This window comes from Ahaetulla prasina, chromosome 7 (genome assembly GCF_028640845.1).
Source record: "Ahaetulla prasina isolate Xishuangbanna chromosome 7, ASM2864084v1, whole genome shotgun sequence".
In the NCBI taxonomy this organism is placed as follows: Eukaryota; Metazoa; Chordata; class Lepidosauria; order Squamata; family Colubridae; genus Ahaetulla; species Ahaetulla prasina.
This window is the reverse complement of record NC_080545.1, coordinates 31,615,859-31,639,316: the sequence shown is the minus strand read 5'-3', so window position 1 is coordinate 31,639,316 and position 23,458 is coordinate 31,615,859. Positions and strand designations below refer to the sequence as shown.

The window sequence follows — 23,458 nt, the reverse complement described above, 5'->3', positions numbered from 1 at the left end:
TGTGTGTCCAATCACACTTGGCCAATAAAAATTCTATTCTATTCTATTCTATTCTATTCTATTCTATTCTATTCTATTCTATTCTATTCTACTCTACTCTACTCTACTCTACTCTATTCTATTCTATTTCTTATTTGTTTCCACTCCCTTTCTCTTACCCCATTTAAGGGAGGAACCATAATGCTTATGAAACTGAGTTTGATACCCTTATTTTAGAGAGTCATTGAGGTCACCTGGAAATTTATCTGTCTTCAGAGTCACCTGAGTGGTTCGAATGAGTGTGGAGTCTTCTTGGGATTGTTGAAAGGATTGTGCTGTAGGCTGGAGATAGATAATATCCTATCCCTTCTCCTCTGTTGAGAGAGGGATGTTCAATTTTGACTAGATGACCTCTTTGACTCCTCTTTCAAACAGCAGTCCTCTCTGTCCAAAATGTGGACTTCGCTGTCTTCAAAAGAATGGCCGTAGTCTTTTAAATGCAAATGGACTGCTGAATTTTGTCCTGATGGGTTTGTTCTATGTTGCTTCATGAGTTTATGAAGCTTTTACGAACCACTTCATAACCATCTCCATCTCATAGGAGAACAATTGGATGAGAAGTGAAACGTCTTCAAAGCAAAACCAGAAAGTCCAGCTACCCCCTGAAAAAGCACCTTTGGGATAAAGATAGTACTCTTCGGATAAAGTTAAATCTACGAAACTAGCTGTCAAAACTTAGACACGGCCTTTGTGAGCATGCGCGGCTACCAAGCGGTTGAGTCTGCCGCTTCCATCAGGCTCTGCCGCTCCTGCTTGCGGCAGCGTCGCCAGCAGAACTCGCACGGAGAGGGCGTCGCTCGTAGGGGGGGGTGCGCTGGGCTTGGCCTCGTCTGCCCAGCAGCAACCTAGTGCAAGAGCCCAGGGCAAAGGAGGGGCACCGAGAGGTGGGGGAAGGGAAGGCGTCCCCGGCCAAGCCCGGGAATTGCTCCGCCAGACCCAGGCTGCCCAAGCGAGCGATCATGGGGCTGGAGAAAGAGAAAGCGGACACCAAAATCTTCATGGATGAAGACGGCTTCAATCGGAGCAGTAGTCCCGCGCCGTCGGAGACTGACAAAAATCTGGAGAAAGCGCCGGACCGGGACCCGCACGGGTTGAACAGCCACCTGAAGGTGAGGGTGCCCTAATCCCCGCGCAGACTTTGGCGTCCCCGCTGGACCTCAGTCCTCACACTTCGAGACCCCTTTGAGGAAGTGCAGCGTTTTCTCTTTATGCCATTTAAGGCGAATTTAGCGCGTGGGATCTCCCCCCTCCCTCCCGATTCCAGCCTGTGCGAATTCCTGTAATCTGTCATTTGGGGTGCCGGTTTCCTCGCTCCCTCCCTCCCTTGCTCTTCAGGAAGGGAAAAGAAAGCCCATTTATTTAGGGTCAGAGGTAGTTTCTGAGGCGTCGGTTCTACCTAGCTTTTGAATCCACAAACTTCTAAATCCTTCCTTGCTAATCAGCCAGATTCTTTTAGAACAGTAACGAAAGCAACAGGTTGTTACTGCTGCCTGTTGCCTGGTGCTTCTCCTCCCCGTGAAAGACCCCACTCAGCATTTCAGAAGAGAAACTATGTTTGCGGTGCTCATGCTTGTTTCCCTCTGTTCCAGCTGGGGTTTGAGGACGTGATAGCGGAGCCTGCATCCACTCACTCGTTCGATAAAGTCTGGGTCTGCAGCCATGCTCTCTTTGAGCTCAGCAAGTACCTGATATATAAGCTCCTGACACTTGTCCTTGCCATTCCCTTGGCCCTGGTTGTAGGGATTCTCTTTGCTGTGCTCAGTTGCCTACACATCTGGTAAGAATTTCTACTGAAATGTTAATAGTTTCCCTTGCAAATAATGTGACAAATATAATCAGTCATCTCTTGTGATTCCAAATATTACAAAGAGTAATGTTAGAGTGATTTATTTGAAAGGTAGCAGGCTTACAATCTAATTGCATTACATTTACTGCAAATAAAAACTACTGAGTTGATATGCTTAATATGTATACTGAATGCCAATTAGATGGAATTTAGCATCACAGGGTGCCAATTTACTCTGTACCCAGCTGGCTGCAGATTGGAAGGCCAAAAAAGAAGACCTAGAGCCTTGATGGCAAACCTATTGCAGGTGTGCCAGAGGTGGCACACAGAGCCCTCTCTGCCGGCACACGTGCCATTGCCCCAGGTCAGATCTCCATGGCATTTCTTTCATGAGCTTCTGTTTCCCTGCAAACGATGAAACAGAAGCTCACAAAAGGAAAAGATCTTACCTCTTGCCGCGCTGCTGGTTTTGGGATGCCCCACCTCCCACCGGCCAGTTGGTCTTCAGGTCTCTGCTGTGCATGCACATGCATGTCTGCTGCATGCATGTGCATGTCCTTGCATGTGCTTGTGCATGTCTGCACATGCATGCATGTCTGTGTGTGCGCATGTTTGTTTGTGTGTGCATGCACACCTTTCAGTTTGGGTATGTGCATTTGTGCAGTTTGGGCACTCACTATCTAAAAGGTTCACTATCACTGACCTAGAGATATTGGAGGGCCTGGGAGAGAGGTTGCATCTATTTCCTGGCTGACTGGTTGGTTGGTTTCCTTTTCTCTTTAAAACAGACATCTTTATCTTCCTCTGCTTACAATGAGAATATTTTTAGAACAGGTCTCATATCATTCTCTGGCCAGACATATGAAAGAATGGCAGGATTGCTTAATTCCCAACCATATCCTTTGGGAAGATTTTTTTAAGGATGGGATTTCCCAACCTCAAAAATTTAAATGACTCAACAAATAAAAATAAAATAAAAATCTGCAGTAGGCCTAAACATGGGACGTGATCCTATATTGATTTTTTTCTCCAGCAGAATGGTTGGTGTTCTTTTTCTCACTAAGGAGAGGTTCTCAGATCAGTTCTGTAGTATCTTATATGTTGCTTCAGGACCAGCTGCTTATATGTTGCAGCTTTGATTTGCAAAATGCTTTAAAGTAATTCTTTATGACATTATTGTTTCTGTGGTTTAACTTAGGGCAAGTTCATACATGCCTGTGCCTTTTTTGCTTTTCCTTACAATGGTTGATGTCTGAATGTGCATACATGCTCTTTTATGAAACATTGTATTTGAGATATCATTGAGGGTGGCATTCATGATGGCTATTTGCACATGCACATTATTTCAACTGCAGTCATCAGGAGAAAAACACATGTGGAGCAGAAATTGTTTTTAAGCAATATTGGGCCACTATTTCCCAGAAAGCTTAATTAAACCGTGACAGGAGTCATAAATAAGACCCCTTATTTATTTATTAATGTACTTACATATTTACTTAATATGTGTAGAACACCCCACCCCCTTAAGGAATGACACCATTGTTCCCATATTCACATATGTTTCCGGAGTAAAGAGACATCTTGCCATAATCCACAAGGTAAACTGATTGTGGCATGATTTTGTTAACTGTGGGCCTCCAACTTTTCAGCCTGTATGTATGTGAAAAATACAGGAAGTGTATGCGTGTTGTTTGTTGCAAGATGCACAACAATGACAATATTGTCAGAAGGAATTATTGAGAAGTTCTTTTAGTGAATGTTGAATACCTGCATTTCAACCATGGCTGTAAATTATCTCACTGAAAATGTATCTCCTTATTAGGCACTACTATGGCACAAATATAGGAAAGTGGTTTTCTGCATTGTGAGCATTTGTGAGCATAAACCCTTCCAAGACTGCATTCAAGATATTAACTATTTCAGAAGGGATGTGTTCATTAAACCAAGAAGTGGAAATATTTCATTAATGAGGGTTTTAACATCCAGAAAAGACTTATTTAACTATAATTCATTTATAGATTGTAAACTGTCAAGCAAGTTGATTTGCTCTGGTTGATAATTTCAAAAATTGTATGATCACTGAAGAAAGGTGATACTTGGCACATTTTATAAATTACTGGCCAAGTGCTGGTCTATCCCATGGTTATCAAGTTCTTGATTATAGTTCTTAAAATTGCATTATCTCTCTTTGTTTCATGTAACCTAAAAACATATGAAACTGCCTTATTCTAATTAAAACAGTAGTGTAACTTTAGCATTTCTTAACCTGGAACCTGTTGAACTTTCTTCATGATTTCCAGTCAACATAGTTCAAATACATGGTATTTTTGAAGTAGATTTTTAAATAAGGCTTTCAGAGGCAATTTTTCAATAAATGTAATAAATATCCAACATTACCTCTTCCCCAAAATTGACCTGCATTGCTGCGGACTATACATGGTCAGCCTTGAAGATTGATCAAAGTGATAAAAAGACAATATTCAGGAATCCAACTTTTGTGGTTTGCGGTTATGCAAGAGTAAAAAGACCTCTGCCTCAGTTGTAGCGATGGCTAATAGGAACAGTTAAGCTAATATTCTTTCTATAAGCGACTGCCAGTAGCATTGTAAAATACAGGTGGCCTTGACTTATGACTGGTCACTCAGCAACTATTCGACCTCCCCAGAGCTACTTACGAGTTTTGAAATGGACCTGCCTGCAGTCATGTGATAGTATTTTGGGCACCTGGCAACTGGTCCACAGTTATGGTCAATTACACATCCCACAGTTGTAAGACTATGATTTATGGGGATTTTTTTCATGAAGCTGGCATTTACTTCTGGTTTCTGGCAAAAAATGTCCATTGATTACAATGACCTCACTTAATGATCATGGTGCTCATTTAACAACTGCAACATTCACTTAACAACAGAACCCAAAAGGTCATAAAATAGGGCACAGTCACGTGGTGACCTGCTTAATGATTTACCACTATAATTCAAGGCTTAATTACATTCATAAGTAGAGCACTGTCTCTATAGGGATAAAGCACAATCACCAGCATATCTCTCTCTCTTTCTCTGTCTCTCTCTCACACACAGAGAGAGGGAGGGAGGGAGGGAGGGAGGGAGGGATGGCATACTGACAAATCTCAAAAGTGTTGCTGGTATTATGGAGGGCACTTTGGACAGGAAAAATTCATAAGTGGGATATTACCACTGAGAAGCTCTTTCTGTAATGAAACAGTAAGATCTTCTCCCTTCACATAAGTAGTCCAAATCTAGGTCCTATTTTAGTATAAAAAAAATAAGAGAATTCATTGCATGTTTCATAACTGAATTCCCCTGGGAAAGTGAAAAGGCTGTATCAAGTAACTCTGCTTTTATAGCCCCTACCCATAGAAACAGAGCATTTAAGGTCACTTTACTGTTTTACTAGGATTTTTTAGGACTCCCCAAAGGGTGATTTCCCATTCCAGTAATGCTTGCCCAAAAATCTGAAGGCTGAGTCAGGTGAATGGACACGTGAGACCATTGTTCTGTCTTCCTGTGGAATCCCTTTGGTTGAGGAGTGTGCAACCGTTGCTTGTTTTGAGGGCAGGGTAGTGAATTCTTCTCAAATGCTCCCAATGTCCTTTGGGAAAGAGCCAAAGTAACTCCAATTTGTGGATAGTTAGAGTAGATTCACAGATGCACAACACACACACAGACATAAACACACACCTTGCTTCATGCAGTTTCATAAGTGATTGCAATTCTAGTGCCATGTTTTGTTTTTTCACCTTTAAAACAGGGGTTTTATTACTTACCCGCTTTAAGACAATAGTTGATGAAGGTTGAATACCACCATGGGTAGAGAAGCAATTTTGAAACCATCAGTCAGAAAGCATTGCTGACGTGCCAACAGAGAGGAGTTGTTACACTGTTAGCCTGCCAAAAATTTAAAGAAGAACTTGACCTCGCATTCCTTCTGCACCCAGAACGCACCCTGAGTGGAGAAACAATTACACACCCACATTGGAGGACAGAGAGCTTCACCTCTCTATGAACTGAATTAAGAGCATGCACACAAAAATAATTTCATCAGGCTTGAAGGATAATTGAAGTGTTTTCTAAAATAAATCATAATCATGAGATTTTTAAAAGCTATGGTTGCTGTTTGAATTTAATTTGGACCTTTAACTTATTGTACCTTTTGAAGGTTTTGTTATACTGGTGGCCATAGCTACATTATCTGTTAGGCATAAAAGAATAATCTGAACCTGTGCCAATACCAAACACTTTGAATGAGCTATTTGCAAGCATGATCTAGAAAAGTTGCCGCTCTGCATTCTTCAGTTGCCTAAATAGATTTTTCTCCTTTCCTTTGGCTTCAGACTTAAACTGAGGAAGAAATGTCAAGAAGTATATTGCAAGTCCTGTATGAATATTTACATATTCTTTAAAATAGATCCTTGTGGTATATGCTTGGCAGTAATTATGTGATCTATTGATTCATTATCAATGTCTCCAGTAAAAGATGCCAAATTCTGTCAGTAATTATAGGAATAAGATAGAAACCTAAACTACTAAAATAAAAACAAGAATTTTAATGCATGTAATTCACTGCAGATTTAATATTTTATTTTTGTTTCCTGGGAGGATTGAAAGAAATTTCCTAGATCTTCCTCACTTGTATGGATTGCTATTGTAACCATGGCAAAGGTAAATCAAATTTGTGATTAGTTGCTTGCCTATTTGGATTCCAAAATCATTAAAGAACCTCAGCAGAAGTTAAAAATAGAAGTTCTATTTTTAAATGAAAAGCCCCAATTAACTAACATCAATATGTAAATGAAAATAGGACATTAAAAGTACTACAAGCATCTTATCATGCTCTATGGAAAACTCCAATATTAGCAAAATTTATTTGTTTATTTACAGATACAGTTTAGAACAAGAATGGGCAGGGCCAAGCAGGCCTCAGGCCCCAATTGTAGATGCAAAATCGTGGACGTTTTGACAGAAATTAAAGGGGGAAAACAGGAATCTTAAGACATGCAAAAATACCCATTGTACCCCTCAAAAAAATACCTACCTTCAAAATGCAGATTGAACTTTTCTATTTGTTTTCTGAAAAGGATGAAGAAATCATTCTATAGTTCTAGCAGAAAGAAGGAAGAAAGGAGGACAGGCTTTTTCAGTTTATATAATATAATATAACAACAGAGTTGGAAGGGACCTTGGAGGCCTTCTAGTCCAACCCCCTGCCCAGGCAGGAAACCCTACACCATCTCAGACAGATGGTTATCCAACATTTTCTTAAAAATTTCCAGTGTTGGAGCATTCACAACTTCTGCAGGCAAGTCGTTCCACTTATTAATTGTTCTAACTGTCAGGAAATTTCTCCTTAGTTCTAAGTTGCTTCTTTCTTTGATCAGTTTCCACCCATTGTTTCTTGTTCTACCCTCAAGTGCTTTGGAGAACAGCCCGACTCCCTCTTCTTTGTGGCAACCCCTGAGATATTGGAACACTGCTATCATGTCTCCCCTAGTCCTTCTTTTTATTAAACTAGACATACCCAGTTCCTGTAACCGTTCTTCATATGTTTTAGCCTCCAGTCCCCTAATCATCTTTGTTGCTCTTCTCTGCACTCTTTCTAGTTTGTCAGGAATTATTAGAAAACACAAGATAGAATATTATCAACACGTTGCTGCTATTGAATTTTGAATGGTCAAATGGCTTGATGTGATACTTGCTTGTTCAAAAAAAATTATCAGAAATCTCAAGTTTATGCCAGTCAGAATATATTTGATTCAAATATAGTATGATTAGCTATTTGAAATATCAGCCATCAACACACCATTGTAAGATAGCAGCAACCTGTCAGGTGTTGCAGGAGCGCCCCCAGCTAATAAGGTCATTAGGCTGGTAAGGGGTCATGCTATTCCAATGCCATCACCGGAGCAGAAGTGATTGGATTCTGATAAATTAGTGAAATACATTAACCATAATATGATGCAGGTCTTCCTACAGCTTGCCCTTAGCAGATTAGCATTTAGTACAGTGCAGTACAGTACAGGAAGAAAAGAAAAGGTAAGACAGTCTAAGGATAAGGAACTTTTTAAAAAAAACAGCACAGTGGCATGGATCAGGAAGGTGGAGTGAAAACCAAGAGAAAAAGGCTAGAGGTTTCCCCAAATATGGGCTTACCTATCAGCTTACAATCCTGATAGCATCAGTGCTGCTTTTCTTGAGCATAATAAGCTTGCATTTGAACATATCCAGGTTTTTAGTAGTTGCAAGAAAGTTGTATAAATGTGTAGAACATAGCAAGATGATACCTAGCATCTGCTATGATGTGAAAATAACTCTAGCTTGCAAACAGGGAAACTGGGAGCAGAAAAAACTTTCTCCTGGGCACTTGTTCTGTAGGTAGAAAAAAAGGGGGTGGGCATTTCTTTATTAGTTCTTCAGTAGCTAAGATTGTAATCCTGTTAATTGAGGTCTAACTGGAACTGGGAATAAATATTGACCTACAAGATTAGGGCTACAAAAATTTAAATAACCATGAATTGGGAGGAAAAAATACAGAAAACTCTTTTCTACCATTTAGTGATTAACAGATTTTTGGAGCACCACTGCAGGAGAACTGACGCAGGAGAACTTTTTTCTCCCTCTTTAATGTGATTAGAAAGCATTGTTCCATTTTCATACAATCAAAGAGCAAATGACAAAATAATAAATAGTACTCAAAAGCAAAGGAAGTTGACACAATTCCGCACATATTTACTAAAATTGAGACGCAGAATGTTCTATGGTGTTCATTCAAGTTATGTTTTAGAATGATTGCAGGCTAAAACCAAACAATATCCAGGTTTATTGATCATGCCGTTGTGATTTTAATTCATGATTTATTGATTAAAACATAGTAGAGTTACTCAATAGTGGGTTCCACTTACCTTCGCTACCGGTTGGGAACTATGAGCACATGCATGCACAGAGCGTCCGTGATGATGTCCGGGCGGGAGGGTGGAGCCTCGCCGCCACTATTGGTTCATGCGAACCGGGGCAAACCAGTAGAAACCCACCACTGATGTTACTGGATCTGCATATCCTACTACATGGTAAACCATGTTTCACAATCATGGTACCTACATTTACACAATCATGGTACCTACATTTACATAACAAAGCTAAAAGAATGAAACTAATTAGATATTTGTTGAACATAATGAGTGAATCTGGCCAGTGTTATCCTAACTGTCCTTTCTATAACTTGTCATGCTTATAAAAATATGTTAATCTTTATTACACCAAGGTGTATATGTGAATAAAACTTATTTTGACTATAAATATCATCAGATTTATCAGACCCATTTAATGTGATTGAAATGTAATAATGCTTGAGTAAATATTATGTAGATTAAGGTGGGTGTACTCTCTCTTTCTGCTTGGGGTTTGTACTGTGTTTTTAATTTTAATCATTTTAATGCTGATTTTTCTGTTTTTAAATGTATGTTTTTATACATGTATTGTTCTTTACCAATTATTGTATGACACCCAAGTCACTTTTCATGAGATGGATAGCTATATAAATTTAATAAATAAATAAAGAGATATTAATTGCACCAAATTGCAACACAGGTGCCTCTAAGCTAATTAAAAGATTTTGTAGTCATCTGTAACCTACAGTTAGACCAATTCTATCTTGCTATTCATGCATTAAAATTATGTCTTATTCAGGATGTTTCAGATCTATTACAAAGGTAATGAAGTTTCAGAAATTATTGTTAACAAATCTCTCTTTTTTTGTCTAGGGTTGTGATGCCATTCATAAGGTCTATCCTTTTGATCTTGCCATCCGTGGAAGCTGTATGGAAAAATTTGACAGATGTTTTCATTGCACCAGTGTGTCACAGCATGGGACGGTGCTTTTCAGCAATCAACATACGTCTTGACCAAGAGTGAACGATTTGGATCCAATGCTATTTTAGTCTTAAGTGCTATTAAAGTCTCCTTATTGCTATAATATAGAGACATATAAGCATTCATTCCAGAGCTACTGCTGTTTAAAGAAATGACATTTCCGCCCTTCAGCTGGGTTGCACTTTTTATGGGGGGAAAAGCTTGCTTTGGGGACAGGGAAGATACCTATATTATAACTAAAAGATAACAAGTGACATTTAACAATGTTAAGGTAATGGTACTTCTAATGCTTAGTTTCCATAAATGTGTTGTGGATAACTAAGGGAGGTGATCTTGAAATGTATCAATCAAATTTTCATCTATTGTGTTACTCAAATTTCCTAGAAATCATTCTACCAATAGATTTGACCTATTTATTGATGTTAGGCTATACAGCTCTTAGAAATAAGAACAGAATGTAAAAGGTTATTTCTGAAGGGTTTTCTTATCTGAATTCTGCTGGTCAGCATTTCTAGCCACACAAACAGATACTTCTGTTTGTATATAGATTCTATAATCTTATCAACTTCTTGCACTGAATAACCTCTTAGTATTCAGGTAGTCCTTGACTTATGACCACAATTGAGCCCAAAATTTCTGTTGCTAAGTGAAACATTTGTTAATTTTGCCCTATTTTGCCTTTCTTGCCATAGAATCACTGCAGTTGTTAAATTAGTGACACGATTGTTAATTGAATCTGGCTTCCCCATTGACTTTGCTTGTCAGAAGGACACAAAAGGTTGGGACACTGCAACCATCATAAATATGAGTCAGTTGTCAATAATCTTACTTTTGATCACATGACCATGGGGAATGCTGCAATTGTAATTCACTTTTTTCAGTGCTATTGTAACTTTGAGCAGTCACTAAAGGAACTGTTGTAAGTCGAGGACTACCTGTAATTCATATTTCAAGTACTGGCAGTTTCCAAACCCATGGATTTCCAACACAATAGGATCTTAAAACCTGGTAGAATCCATGCACATTCACCTTCAGTGGATATCAAAGGTGAAATTTTGATCATTGCTTAGAGGGCAGCAGGTCAGAAATGTTTAAAGTACAACACAAGCAAAAACAGATAAATGCTTAGGTGGGCACAGCCATTTGAGAAGCTTAAAACAGTATTGCCTGCAAGTCATTAAGGTCTTTTCCCTGTTTTTATGCTTAAAAATATTTTGGAACATATATACACATATCCTTGGATCACTGATTAGTTCCAGCCCCAGATCATAAAAGCCCCATTTCCAAATTTGACAGTGAGGTGCTCAGATGTACAAATGTGCTCCAAGTGCAATTTCTAAATAACAGAAGAATTCATGCAGCCATTTATTTTCATTCGCATGAATGTCTATAGGAAAGCTCTTGCAGGACTTCTGTGAATTAGAGTAGCATATAAGGACTCCAAGCTGAGTAACCAAGTACATGCCTCATGGGAGGAGGGAGGTTATAAGGGAAATCTTTTAACAGGATTTGAGGGTTTCCAAAACTCTGTAAAAGTTGTGAATTCAAAAGAGTTGTATAGCAAGTAGACACAAAGCTTAACAGATAAAGGATACTGGCTGAATACTTTTTATCTTGCCCTCTGTGCATATTCCTAAGTATCAGAAGAAAAACAAAACCTTCCCAAATTCACTCTTGAAAATGAGATGTTGATCTGAGAGGAAAATAATCTTTATGCTATATTTAATTAAACTTTTGACTTTTTTGTATATATTGTGTTTTGTATGTAAATGACAAAGTAAAAAAGTTATCTTGAAGTATTATTTTTATGATCTTGCCAAATGGTTATTCTAAAAACATGGTCTGCTCTAGAGATTTGCCTTGCATGGAAAGGCAATTTCATGCATGCAAGATAGAAAGAGCAGGATGTCCAATGAGGTTGAATTCTATACAAAGAACCAAGTATAGCATTTACTGTACCTGGGAACTAAGCATCTGACATAGAACTAAGAAATTTGTAGATACTCCTTTCTACCCTAGGATGTGCAGAACTTAATCTACAAGCTGTGTTCTTACTTTGTGCAATATTTATATACATTTTAAACACACAAATGTTCAATTAGCAATATTAATCAAAGAGCCTTTGATTATGTTACCGTATATAAAACTTCCATTGAAATGTTCAGGCTGAATTCAAAACATACACAAGACCTCCTGTAATTTCCCTTTAATGCTTCAAACAACCTAGGCAACAATTCTACAGTATGTATTTTAAAGATTATTTTTATTAAAGTGGTTGATACAACATTGAATTTTTTCTGTCTTTATGGTTAAATATAAATACTATACTTCTCATAATAAATATATTACTGATATAGTTAGAAGGATGTTCTCTTGCAAAGAACATTTATTATTAAAGTTTATTATAGTCATAGACAAATATTGCAGAAATAGGTATGTCAATTCAATTGCCAAGTGGACTCACTTTTAACAAAGTTACATTAAACCATCAATAGGCAATATAATGCCTATGACCACCCTTACCGCAGTATCAATAGACTCCTGGGCATCTGCTAGGATCCTTTTTACATCTAACTTAAAACAAAACAAAAAAGTGAATGGTTGGAAGAAAAAGACAAAATTTACAAAATTTCATTTTAATGTATGCTGATTAGTGTTCATTCAAAGTGACAATTATTTTAAGTCTAAGTGAGGTATGATATGACAGGCCAGTCCATGCCACGTTTAGCATATATTAGCATAAAAATCTAGATGCCCAGGTTTCATGCTTGCAACATGGATTGTTCTTTCTTTTAGGCAGTTTGATGTGCTGGACAATCTTATCCAGTCCTAGGTTATAGTATTCCTTTTACTGTCACTTGACATCTACTTTGCACGTGTTGCATTGAATCAGCTGGCTGTTGATAAAAGCACAGTATAGGCCAAAGGCATCTTGTTTTGCAAATGCTCATATATACCTGCATTAACAAATCAAACTCTTGGCCCCAAAGTCATTTTAAGTTTTTTAGCACCTACATCCCAAATACCATTCCTTAAGAATAAAAAAGTATCAATCAGAATCAATCAGGGACCTTTGAGATCTTTTAGTCTAAAGCAGGAGACCCTATTCCAGTGTTCGTGAACCTTTTCGGCACCGAGTGCCAAAACGGGAGTGTGCGTATGCACAGACACGGGAGCACCAGAAACCGGAAGAGCAGTTCTCTGACACGTATGCGCTCACCGGGAAGCTGAGCTTCCGGTCTGAGACAGGTTTCGTCTACTCTGTATTTGTGCCTTTGGTCTTTCCTTCCTAGGTGTAAAAACTTGCTTTTCTCTACATTAAATTTCATGTTGTTGCATAGGGCCCATTATTCAAGTCTATCAAGGTCTTTTTGGATCCTGACAAAGGATCCAACCCCCCTTGTTTTCTAGGGTGTTGGCTATTCCTGCCAGCTTGGTATCATCTGCAAATTTGATGAGTTCCCCTTCTATAGTATAGTACATAGATAATAATACATTAAGTGATTTACCCTTGCCTTTCATGGCACATCAAATTGGTTCTTGAGCAAGAATAATTGGGCAAAAGGACTATGATTCTAGAAAAAAGCAATTTGTGTGGATATCACAAAGCATTGTATCACAAGATCTGCTTTGTTCATACGCTGCAAAAAACCTCTATGAGAATGTTTTAAAAGGCTTTAGAAAATCAATCAGATTGGATTTGACCTCCAGGTCTAATACAGATGTAAAATGTAGAGTGATTTGTATTTTCAAAATCCTTTTAATGAGAATATAAAGTTCTCATTAATTGCAATAGAAGGTTTTATTTATATATTTGACAAAGCAGACACCAAGTGAAGTTAACACAGGACATTTATACCCTATGCATCTTCTCTATGTGTTTGAATAATGTATATCACCTTCTTTGGTTTCTGGGATAATAATTTGCGAAACAATGGCATGTATTAAGAATGATTCCTTTCTGTCAAACTAATCACTGTCATAGAATGATATAAAATGAAACATCACCTCTTAAAGGAAAATCAAACTGAAAAAAATATTTTTAAAAAACCACAAATGTTGGTATCATTTCTACTTATGGCCCTCTAAATGTTGCTGAATTACAATTCTACAACCCCAGCTAGCAAAGACTGCAGTAGGGAATTGTGGGAGATGAAGTTCAGCAATATCTGGAGAGTTATACATTCTTCAATCCTTTGGGGCCCTAAAACATCACTGAGAGTGAGACTTTCCTACAGCCTGGTGGCAATGTAATGAGATCGGGAGAAATATGGGCATCTAGTGTAACATGTTGTCTCCAGGCTATGAGGAGTACAAAATACATCAGTGTAAATTTGCTCTTACAACAACGCTGACAGGTTGCACAGACTGGGTATCATTTAGCAGAAGCAGAAGGACACTTAGCCAATGTTGCTGGCCCCTTCCTGTCCACCGTCTACTGATGCACTTGCCAAAATGCCACACACGGAATCTGATATTGTAGCTTCCTTCCGAATCTTCTATGCAACCAGTTGACTTGACAAGAGTTTCTGCTTCTCAGTAAGGTACACTTTAACAATATCAAGTGAAAGTGAAGTTTATTTCTGTGTTTGTTTATTTATTTGCTCCAAATAGAATACCGGTAACTGGATTAGTTATGAAAGTAGCCTCCAGCAAACAGAATGGAAAGGAAGAGTGACTGCATCCTTGCCACCATTCCCTTCATAGAGCTTTTTTCTTATTTGAACCTCTTTAATTAATTACTAGCTGGATCCAGTATTTTCTCTGTTCTAATTTAGTATTATTTTATTAGCCATATCTGTCTGCTGAAAGAATGATATTCATCAGAGAAAAGAAAAGTTTGGAGGGAGGAACCGGTAAGTGATTTGTTGCAATCTTTTTCTAGAAAATTCTTTCAGATCCAGTCTAGCTTATTCTCCTGATATTTCTTGGTGCTCTCCCATCCCATCCAACATAACCAATTGGAGATAGCTAATTCTGTTATCCCCAAAGTCCAGATTGGATAATCTAGAATCTATTACATGTTGCCGCTCCATCTAGTAGTCAGTGCTATTAGGACTTCTATTAAGATCCTGACCAAAAATGCTTGCGACACCATCTCTACAAGATTCCTAGGCCCACATCACCGTTACTGGACTATCTTCTAAGTGAATGGTGATGTAGAAATGTGATAAACAAACAAACAAGGCACCTCATGACTCTATTGTGCTATCTAGTAGACAAAACCATTCTGTAAACTGCATCTTTCAACTCTGTGCAACATATAGCAGCAAAGGGCCCCCAGAGATGGACTTACTATATTGTAGCAATTGTTTGCTGGATCCAAAGAAGCTGACACACAGTTTATTGAAGAAAGGACAGTCCATATTCATAGTCATATTTTATTCTCTTTCCAAGGACGTGTTATATAGCTATTATTTTTCCTTCAGTATATAATTGCTAGAAAAGAATGGAGGCATTTTCATAAAGGTGGCTTTACAGGCATTCCAGCTATTTATTGTATTTGGACATAAATTGAAATTTGCTCCAGTGAGCATTCTGTTGAACATGGAATACATGTAAGTTAAATTCATATCATGATGCTCACTCTGCTTCATAAATTAGGAAGCTGAAAGGTATATTTATTTCAGAAGGGAATTTGCTCTGCTTCCTAGATATAAAAATGTTGGTTAATTCAACTATAACTGCAACTGCTTTTCTAGATCTTAGAGATGTATTTCATTTATCACAAATTGTTTCAAATATCTGCATTTCTTTTATATCCATATTTCACAACTGACTTTAAGTAGCTATATTTGACCTCTTTACCAGACATCACAATTCCTCCTAACATGTTCTGGAATTCATCTGACCAAATATAAACTGTGCCAGCATGGAACATTCCATGAACTGTATCTTGCAATCTTGCATGGTTGTTACAAAATAAAAACATACCAAACAAAAAACAGTTACATAGGATTTTAAAGTTTTGACAAATATTAAAGCTTACTGAAGAGACAGACAGCATTTTTATACCTAATGCAAATAGTAAATTAGGAAGGAAGGAAGGAAGGAGAGAAATTCAATGACTTGTGATTAGGATGAATAAGGTTTGCCAGTGACCCATCAAGCTCTTCAGGGAAAGCACTGCTTCAGCTGTTCCCTGTAAACTAAGGATCAGGTAGCTTTTAGGGAGGAAAAAAGACATTTAAATATTATTTTCATAAAGAGCTTGCCTGACAGCAACTTTCTGGAGCCAAATCTTGGCCATTTTATCCTCCTAGCTCTTGGTTTTTACTATGGTAAATTATTTCATACAGCTCTTTTAACAAACTTTGCTGTTCCTGGATTGTATGTAGGACTTTTTAAGATATCCTTGCCCATGGGAAAGGGCTTGAAAGGCTTATGATAAATCATTTTTCAGTATTTATTACTGACTATTTGCATCTGAGGTGTGGCAAAATTATCTTGCTTAGGAGCCTAGAAGAGATCAAGTTATCATAAATAAAGGCGTTGTCCTCTGGACAATTCCGATAACTTTTTGGGCTAAAACTCTTCAAGTATGAACCTGCCTTTACAAATAATTTAAAGATTACCAGAAAGGCTCTGCAAACCAAGTTTTACTCTCTGCTCCCATGATTTATGCAGCCTTATCCTTTGGGGGTGGGTGGGAAGGATGAGCATAGCAGGGCTGGGTTCAATTGAGGTTGGCTACTGTTGAAATACTGTAATTCCCAATCCTTCTGTATCCACTCACTGGATTCAGTCTTGACACAAAGATAACGGCAGCAGTGAATCTGAAATACCAACACTGGAACAAAGGAAAGGGAGTGGTCTTCTAAAGAATGAGACTTCTGGAATACATTGAACAAATGAAATAGAGATACAAAATAATTAGTGAGATCTAATATTAGTCTTATTATCAGCAGACCATTGAAGTCAAGTTTGTGCATGTTTGTTGTTTTGTATGATTTCTATTCAGTTTTGACTCCTGGTGACTACAAGTGTATCCATGTAGTTTTCTTGGCAACGTTTGCAGACATTACCTTTTTCCTGGAATTGGACTGAAAAGGGACTGGCCCCAAATCACCCAGCTAGCTTCTCCCTGCAGGACTAGAATTCCCAGTCTCCCACTTTTAGCCCAATGCCTTTAAGACCTGCATCAACTTGGCTCTCATTACAGCCAGTAGAATGATTGAATCCTGTGCAACTTGTTTATCCTAAGCAAGATCAAATCATTGTCCAATGTATATGCTGGACAACCAGATATTTAATTAAATTTCCACGATTTTGCTGGAGGATTGGACCCAGTGTCCCAACTATCCCATTCTAAGTCTCTGTTTATTTTGACTCTCTGCCTATTTTACTTTCTTAAAGCTCCTTCTTACACTTTTTATTTTGCTGCCAGCAACCACACCCTGGATTCCATGCTTTCAATATGAGCAAAACAATTTGGAGTCTCTCTTTCTCTTTTCTCTGCCATTAATGCCCTTTAAAATACCTGTACATTACCAGGCAACCCCATACTCCCTTTAAATTATCATTTCCAATGCCAATGCAATCCGGGTGGCAATACAATTACCTTTGTAGGCAACACATTTGCTATTTCTGCTGTTTATGGTACCATCAATAGGTTATGTTTAATAAAACACCATGAAGAACAAACCAGCTCTTTAATATAATCATATGCATACTGTACTAATTATGGAGGCAGGTTTTTGGGGGAATGGGGAGGGAGAGAGAACCAAGCAAATAAAAACAGTTTGAAATGTAGCAACCAGGAACAAAAGGTCCTCAGTCCCCCAGAGGGAAGCCCAAGTTTCCAACGCTTGGAAGGTTTTTCGTACAGAAGCTTCCTAAGTTTTGACCCCCCTCGATGGCCAACTCTTTCAATCGTTACGCATGATTCCTCGTCTTGGGACAGAACCCCAAGGCAGCCCCGTGACTTTTGCATCACAGCTTTGACAGTAGGAGAGAGGCAGAACAGTAGAAGACTCTCTTTTTTTGTTTATTTAACCGTTAAAGAAAGACCGCAATCCCAGCAACGAGCAATTGCAAACAAGGCAACTGGTGTTCGGTTTTTTGTTTTCTCTTTAGCTGGAGCAGCAAGGCCGCTCAAGAGGTAGTGCCAACGCGTGGACCCGGGACTTTCAGGGTTGCTGGCCTAAAAACAGGCATCGCGTCTGGCTTTCAACTGGGGAATAAAGAGGCGGGTGGGGCAATCTGGTGGACGTGGTTAGGGTGTCCTGTAGTCGGTGGCATTCCCCCGCCCCTCGCGTCCCTTAGGGATGTGCCTCAAGACCTATCAACTCTGCCCCAGCAGAAGGAAACTCTGGCGGGCGGCCAACCCGGCCACTTAGAGATACCTCCCACTCGGCAGCCGTCTCTGTGTGTGCGTGCGGGTGCGGGGGGGGGGGTGGAATCGTGTGTGCTGCCAGCCTCAGGTCCCGTCCTTCTTCGGATCCTGCAATTTATCTATCAGAAAGATTTCTGCAGCGCCTCAAGCCAGCCCAAGACAGCATGTCTGGGAGCAAATACGTAGATTCAGAGGTAGGAGCTGCTTTGCATTTTTGAAAACTGCTTCAACATTCCTGGCAGCCGGTACCTGCTCCAGCCGTCTCGCGAACCCTCTTGGCTCGCCTCTTATCTCCTTCTCTCCACCTCGGAACACCTTCCCGAGAGGGGAGGAAATCCGGACTTTTCCGGGCAAGGGGAGGTTATTCTCTCGGTGGTGGCCGGTAACTCGATCTCCTTGGCAGGGCACTTTTCTTTCCTTCCCCCTCCCCCCCACGCCCCGAGCTGGGTTGCTCAGTTTTTTTCGCCCCGCAGCAGTCGAAAGACCGCACCAGTTCGGGCGTCTCCACCCTGAGGCCAGCAGGCAAACGGCTCTCGGCGCGTAAGTGTGGGGCGGGTGGGGGAGGCTTTGCCCTCTGCAAAATCTCTCGGGTGCAGGACCCTAGTATTACACACACACACAGAGCGAGAGAGCGAGCGTTGTGGTTATTAATCAAGGCGGGAGAGAGGATTTCTCGAGAACGCTGTCCCAAGTCCAGCGGCCACACGTTCGTAGATGGGTCTTTCGCTCTTAGGAGGAGCAGATCTGTTGCACCCATCCAGAAGAGGGAAGCGAGGTTGGGATTGCCTTAGCAGAATGCCTCGGGTTGGGCCTCCGCCGGAGAGTTTTCGCGGCTGATTACTGAGGTTTCGGGATTTGTTGTTTTTTATCCTTTGAAGTAAAATCGACCGGGCATCGGGAAAGCCGATTTCCCGTTCATTTTAGGAGCATCTCCCCAAAACGCAGCAAGGTTACAAAGCTGGTTTCCTTTTTCCCGGGCACCATCAACCAGGCAGCCTTTCCGACGCGGTCCAGTCTGGGTGGGTGCTGGGTATTAGAGTGCCAAGATTTTTGACCTGCTCCAAGTTGGAGAAGGCTTGAAACTTTACTTTTCGTTGTCACTTTACTTCAAATTAAATCTTTTGAAGTCTCCTTCATCATTCCGCGATTTAATAGTAACGAATATCGCCCTCTTCATCCCAAACCTGCCTGCGGGAAAATCGGGCCAAAACTGTTGTACTTTTAATGATCGCTGCGTGGCCTCTTTCCCACTTACCCCAATTCCTTGGGAGGCTCAACTGAGGCGGGCGAAGAGCTTTGATGCCAACCTCAGATCCTGCCTGGATAGTCCAAGGAGCCACTTTTGTAGCAGATCCTAGAACGAAATAAAAGGAGACTTTAGACGATGCACTCGCGTTTCCTCGAGAGCAACTCTATCAAAGGGGAGCTCATGCAATGCGCAAAATATCGTGGTCACTGAAGTCAAGAACCTCCGTCTAACCAAAGGATCTGTGATTTTCTCCCACGGAGGGTGGTTTTCTCCCACGGAGGGTGGGTAATTCTGGCAGCGATTACATTTATCGGCGATTTCGGCGCCCGAAGCTGGAAGCGCCGGAATTCAAGGGCGAGGTAGCCGCTCCCTGCCCCGCGGAGCTCGCCTCGCCCTGCTTCTGCCTATAGAGGCCCCCTGGCGGCGGGAGGTGGAATTGCAACTCAGACCGGTTCACAGAGGGGTGTGTTGGTGGTACTTTTTAAAAAGCCCAGCCCAGAGGAACAGTGGCCGGATGAAGTTCCTCCTGGCTTGATCTGCTCCCCAATTCAGCCAGCAGCTCTGAATCGTCGCAGGAATCTTTTTCCCACCCTCCCTCCCTTTCCTTTCCTTTCCCAGGGACGCTCAGTTCAGGCAACGCGGTGGACTGATCGTTTTCCCACCCATCCCCGCTTCCCTCTCTAGGATTTTCTCTACACGGGGCCTATCCGGGAGCAAGGCAACATCTACAAGCCTAACAACAAGGTCATGGCTGACGAACTTAGCGAGAAGGAATTCCAGGACGTCCACACCAAAGAAATCGACTTAGTTAACCGGGACCCGAAGCATCTCAACGACGAAGTGGTGAAGGTAGGAGTCGGAGATCCATTTCTATGCTCTCCCCACACCCCGTGTCGGAATGGATTGAGGGAGTAAGAAAATCCACGGAAGATGCGCAGGGATTTCCCCCAGGGAAACTCATGACAGTTTCTTTCTTAAGTTCGGGCTTTCATACAGTGCTAGAGGTTTGCATAATGTCGCTCAATACCCACTTTTTTAAGGGTGGTGGGTGCATAAACTAGCCGAGAGATGCAGGATGTATACCTTTATCTCGGTTAAGCAATTTTGATGGCCAAATGGATCAGTTAACATGTTTAGAACGAGAAAAGCACTCCACTGCACGCGTGAAGCTTTTTAATGTTTACCTTCATAATGGATTCTTTATTTGAGTATATTATTACCTTTTACAAATATGACTTGTTCCGTAAATAACCATCCGGAAAAATTGCATGCAGCTGAATGTGGGTCTCTGTTTTCCAGCAAGTTAATATTTGAATAACTTGTTGATCATCTGTAAAATGGAAACCGTGCTAGTGACAAGAGTGCTAAAATGGTGAAAAAGTAAACTATCATAAGATACATAAAAAAGAACAGTAGATCTTGTAGAAAGGTGTTTTGGCTTTGGAGTTTTGGAGTGGGTGGGATTGGCCATCCTCCATAAAGTGTTTGACATTCTACATGTGTTTATATTTAAGATGCCATGTGATTCTGTTTTTTTTTTTAATACTGGGTAATTTTAATTCTACACTCACTTCTCAGGGCTGTCTGTTGAATAACCATTGCATTATTTTGCAACATCTGATCATAGAAAACAAGTTGCTACCTAGAATAAGTCTGGGAGGTTGTGTGATTAAGAGGAAACATCCATTTGAATATTTTCTCATTAAACATAACACTGTTCACAAGAACCTGCCTTCAGAAGATTGGAAGAGTTACAAAAGGGGCCTCGGATGGCTCAACAGACTAATGCAGTCTGTTATTAACACAGCTGCTTGCAATTACTGCAAGTTCAAGTCCCACCAGGCCCAAGGTTGACTCAGCCTTCCATCCTTTATAAAGTAGGTAAAATGAGGACCCAGATTGTTGGGGGCAATAAAAGTTGACTTTGTATATAATATACAAATGGATGAGACTATTGCTTAACACAATGTAAGCCGCCCTGAGTCTTCGGAGAAGGGCGGGATATAAATTCAAATTTTAAAAAAAAGAGAGGAGGAGGGGAGAACCACGAATCATTAATTGGTAAGCTAAACAAATGGAAAAGAGTAGGTCTACAATGTTTACTCTCTTCTGGATTATTTAATTCTAAAATGATGGAATTGGGCAAATGGTTTTTTAAATAGATAGGTATTTTCAACAACCGCTAATATGAAATGCCACTTTAGAAACTTATTCCCCCTTTTCTGTGTCACAGAAGGAAATGTCAACTCTAAGATGAAGTTTATTAAAGGAGGGAAAGCCTGGATATTGGGAATTGTATGTAGACTTTTATTTATTTATGAAATTTGTGTATTGTCCATCATACTTGTATGAATGAGCGGTTTACAAATAAAACAATAAAATAATATAAAAGCCACAGTCAAAAACAAAGTTAAAAACAAGATAAAATATAGGAGTTAAAAAGAACAATTGCAAAACTGAAATGCACACTTTGAGGTGTGTACTGGAGGCCACACATAAAGTAGACAGGGCTTGCCAAGACAAAAACATAATTTGAACTAAGTTAATTCTCAGGACACCTTTCACTTTTCACCCTTTCCATCTGGTGGCAACTTCTGGAGATGGTCTAGAAGTCTCATATAAGTTTTGGGGGATTGCATATGGCCTCACATTGAAAGCCATAAATATAACAGTGGTGACATTTTGTTTTGAACCATTGCCCAGTACAAGTAAATTTAGAATGTAACTGCATGCAGATTGGCCTTAGAATAAATTCACCAATTCTGGATGCACAATACTAGACTCAGATTCAGAGTTTTTCAAAAGGTTTTCTTTAAAAACTTCAATCAAATGCAGTTAGCAACAACCATATTAAATTTTCTTTAAGTATAAAGAAAGGGTGGAACTTGTATTCCCACAAAAAAAAAATGCCATGGCCTCCATTTTGTGCTCAGAGATTTCAGTAAGTTTGTTGATGATTAAGAGGTTCTGCAGTTTGAAAAAAAAAATGCAAACCCATGTTCTAAAGATGGTCCAGATTTCTGTAACTGAAAAAAAAAAAGATCTGAAAATTTATATGATGTGGATTCACAGTTGAGGAAAAGAAAGTAATTATTATTTTACACTATTTTCTAGCTTCAAATCTCAGTATTTCTGCCTATGCAGGCACTGTGGCATCATAGATCACAGATGGGCTAGTGTAGGATGGCAGAATTAGAATTTGTGTAAGTACAGAAAAGGGCAAAACCAAACTAAAATAGTGGAGTAAAAGCAAAGGGAGAAGCAGGGTTTCCCAAAAGGTGGTTCTATACCAGGGGTGTCAAATTGGAATCCCATGGGCCAGATGTGTCACACACAGGCCACGCCCACCCCAGCTCCGATGGGAAAAACATTGCAAAATGTCACATGATGGCAACATTACGCTGCAAGTTTGACACCTGTGTTCAATACTAATGCCCATTAAAAGTGGTAGCAGTAAACATTTGCAGTCAGTAGAGTAAGTCAGAGGAATGATGTCATTGCAATGGCTGCATGGTCTGTGGCGGAAGCAATGAATATGGTAGAGGTGGGGGGAAGATAGAGAATAAGGAGAGTAAGGATAGGGTCCAATCTGCCCTTCTTCCTCACTTTTTCTCCTCTGATACTTGAAGCAGCCAATGTACTATATGCCTACAATAATGTCCAGGTCAGCCCTGGGACCATGCATTAGGGAAGGCTGGAAAGGGTCTGGCTGGATTCTATACTGTCAATTCGTGCTCCAAGTCCCATCTGGCCTGCACTGCTTCCATTATGTTGACCTGGATTTCATGCAAGATGTTTTGCAACAGAAGCATTTCCAGCTTCATCAGCCCAGATTGTACCTGTAGACACCTTTTGCCTGTTAAAAATGCCTCCCCCCTTCCCCCCCCAAAAAAGAAAAATTACAAGTAATGATGAGGTAGATGGACTCTTTTGAATCTCTTGTTGCCATGTTAGCCAGACTTGATCCATTCCAACAAATGGAATGGCCAGTGGAAATTCCGGGGGGGAGGGGATTATCAAAGAGAATTCTGGGTATTTGCATTTGGAGATATGTTTATTGAGGGAGAACGGAATATAATTGAAATCTTGGGAGCCTGTCCTTCTGAAGTGTACTTGACTTAAAACCGAGACATGCAACAATTGAAAATTGCACTTGGCTTTTC

The 23,458-nt window shown here is 40.0% G+C and overlaps 2 protein-coding genes and 1 long non-coding RNA gene across 9 annotated transcripts in view; 2 read left to right on the top strand and 1 right to left on the bottom strand.

Annotated features, from left to right (window-relative positions):
• The first annotated feature begins 771 nt into the window (after nt 1–771).
• On the top strand, nt 772–11,513 carry CAV2 (caveolin 2). 2 transcript variants are annotated; one of them, XM_058191492.1, is made up of 4 exons: nt 772–1,148; nt 1,629–1,816; nt 6,445–6,507; nt 9,603–9,730. In XM_058191492.1, exons 1-3 carry the CDS (start codon nt 999–1,001, stop codon nt 6,494–6,496), a joined length of 390 nt encoding a protein of 129 aa, XP_058047475.1. In that variant the 5' UTR covers nt 772–998; the 3' UTR covers nt 6,497–6,507; nt 9,603–9,730. The 2 variants fall into 2 exon arrangements, with proteins under 2 accessions (XP_058047475.1, XP_058047474.1); XM_058191491.1 differs by lacking the exon at nt 6,445–6,507 and having other exon boundaries at nt 787–1,148; nt 9,603–11,513.
• On the bottom strand, nt 4,937–9,595 carry LOC131202471 (uncharacterized). Of its 2 annotated transcripts, none has more exons than XR_009156156.1 (3): nt 7,996–9,595; nt 6,881–6,946; nt 4,937–5,791 (listed from the first exon to the last, which is right to left on the bottom strand). It is a non-coding gene; the product is annotated as an uncharacterized LOC131202471 (long non-coding RNA). The 2 variants fall into 2 exon arrangements; XR_009156157.1 differs by having other exon boundaries at nt 4,937–5,733.
• A 5,977-nt stretch (nt 11,514–17,490) lies between the features above and the next one.
• CAV1 (caveolin 1) overlaps nt 17,491–23,458 on the top strand; it is a 53,177-nt gene continuing 47,209 nt past the window's right edge. The window contains exons 1-2 of one of the 5 annotated variants that reach the window (XM_058191487.1): nt 17,491–17,812; nt 19,980–20,144. In XM_058191487.1, coding sequence (XP_058047470.1) covers nt 20,043–20,144 — 102 coding nt within the window. In that variant the 5' untranslated portion in view covers nt 17,491–17,812; nt 19,980–20,042. The other 4 variants (XM_058191490.1, XM_058191485.1, XM_058191486.1 and 1 more) reach the window with 4 other exon arrangements.

Bases quoted from the DNA above. Each gene is read 5' to 3' on its own strand.
- CAV2 (XM_058191491.1), top strand. From the start codon at position 999: ATGGGGCTGGAGAAAGAGAAAGCGGACACCAAAATCTTCATGGATGAA. The intron at 1,149-1,628 runs GTGAGGGTGCCC...CCTCTGTTCCAG, and splicing joins GGTTGAACAGCCACCTGAAG to CTGGGGTTTGAGGACGTGAT. The intron at 1,817-9,602 runs GTAAGAATTTCT...TTTTTTGTCTAG, and splicing joins CTCAGTTGCCTACACATCTG to GGTTGTGATGCCATTCATAA.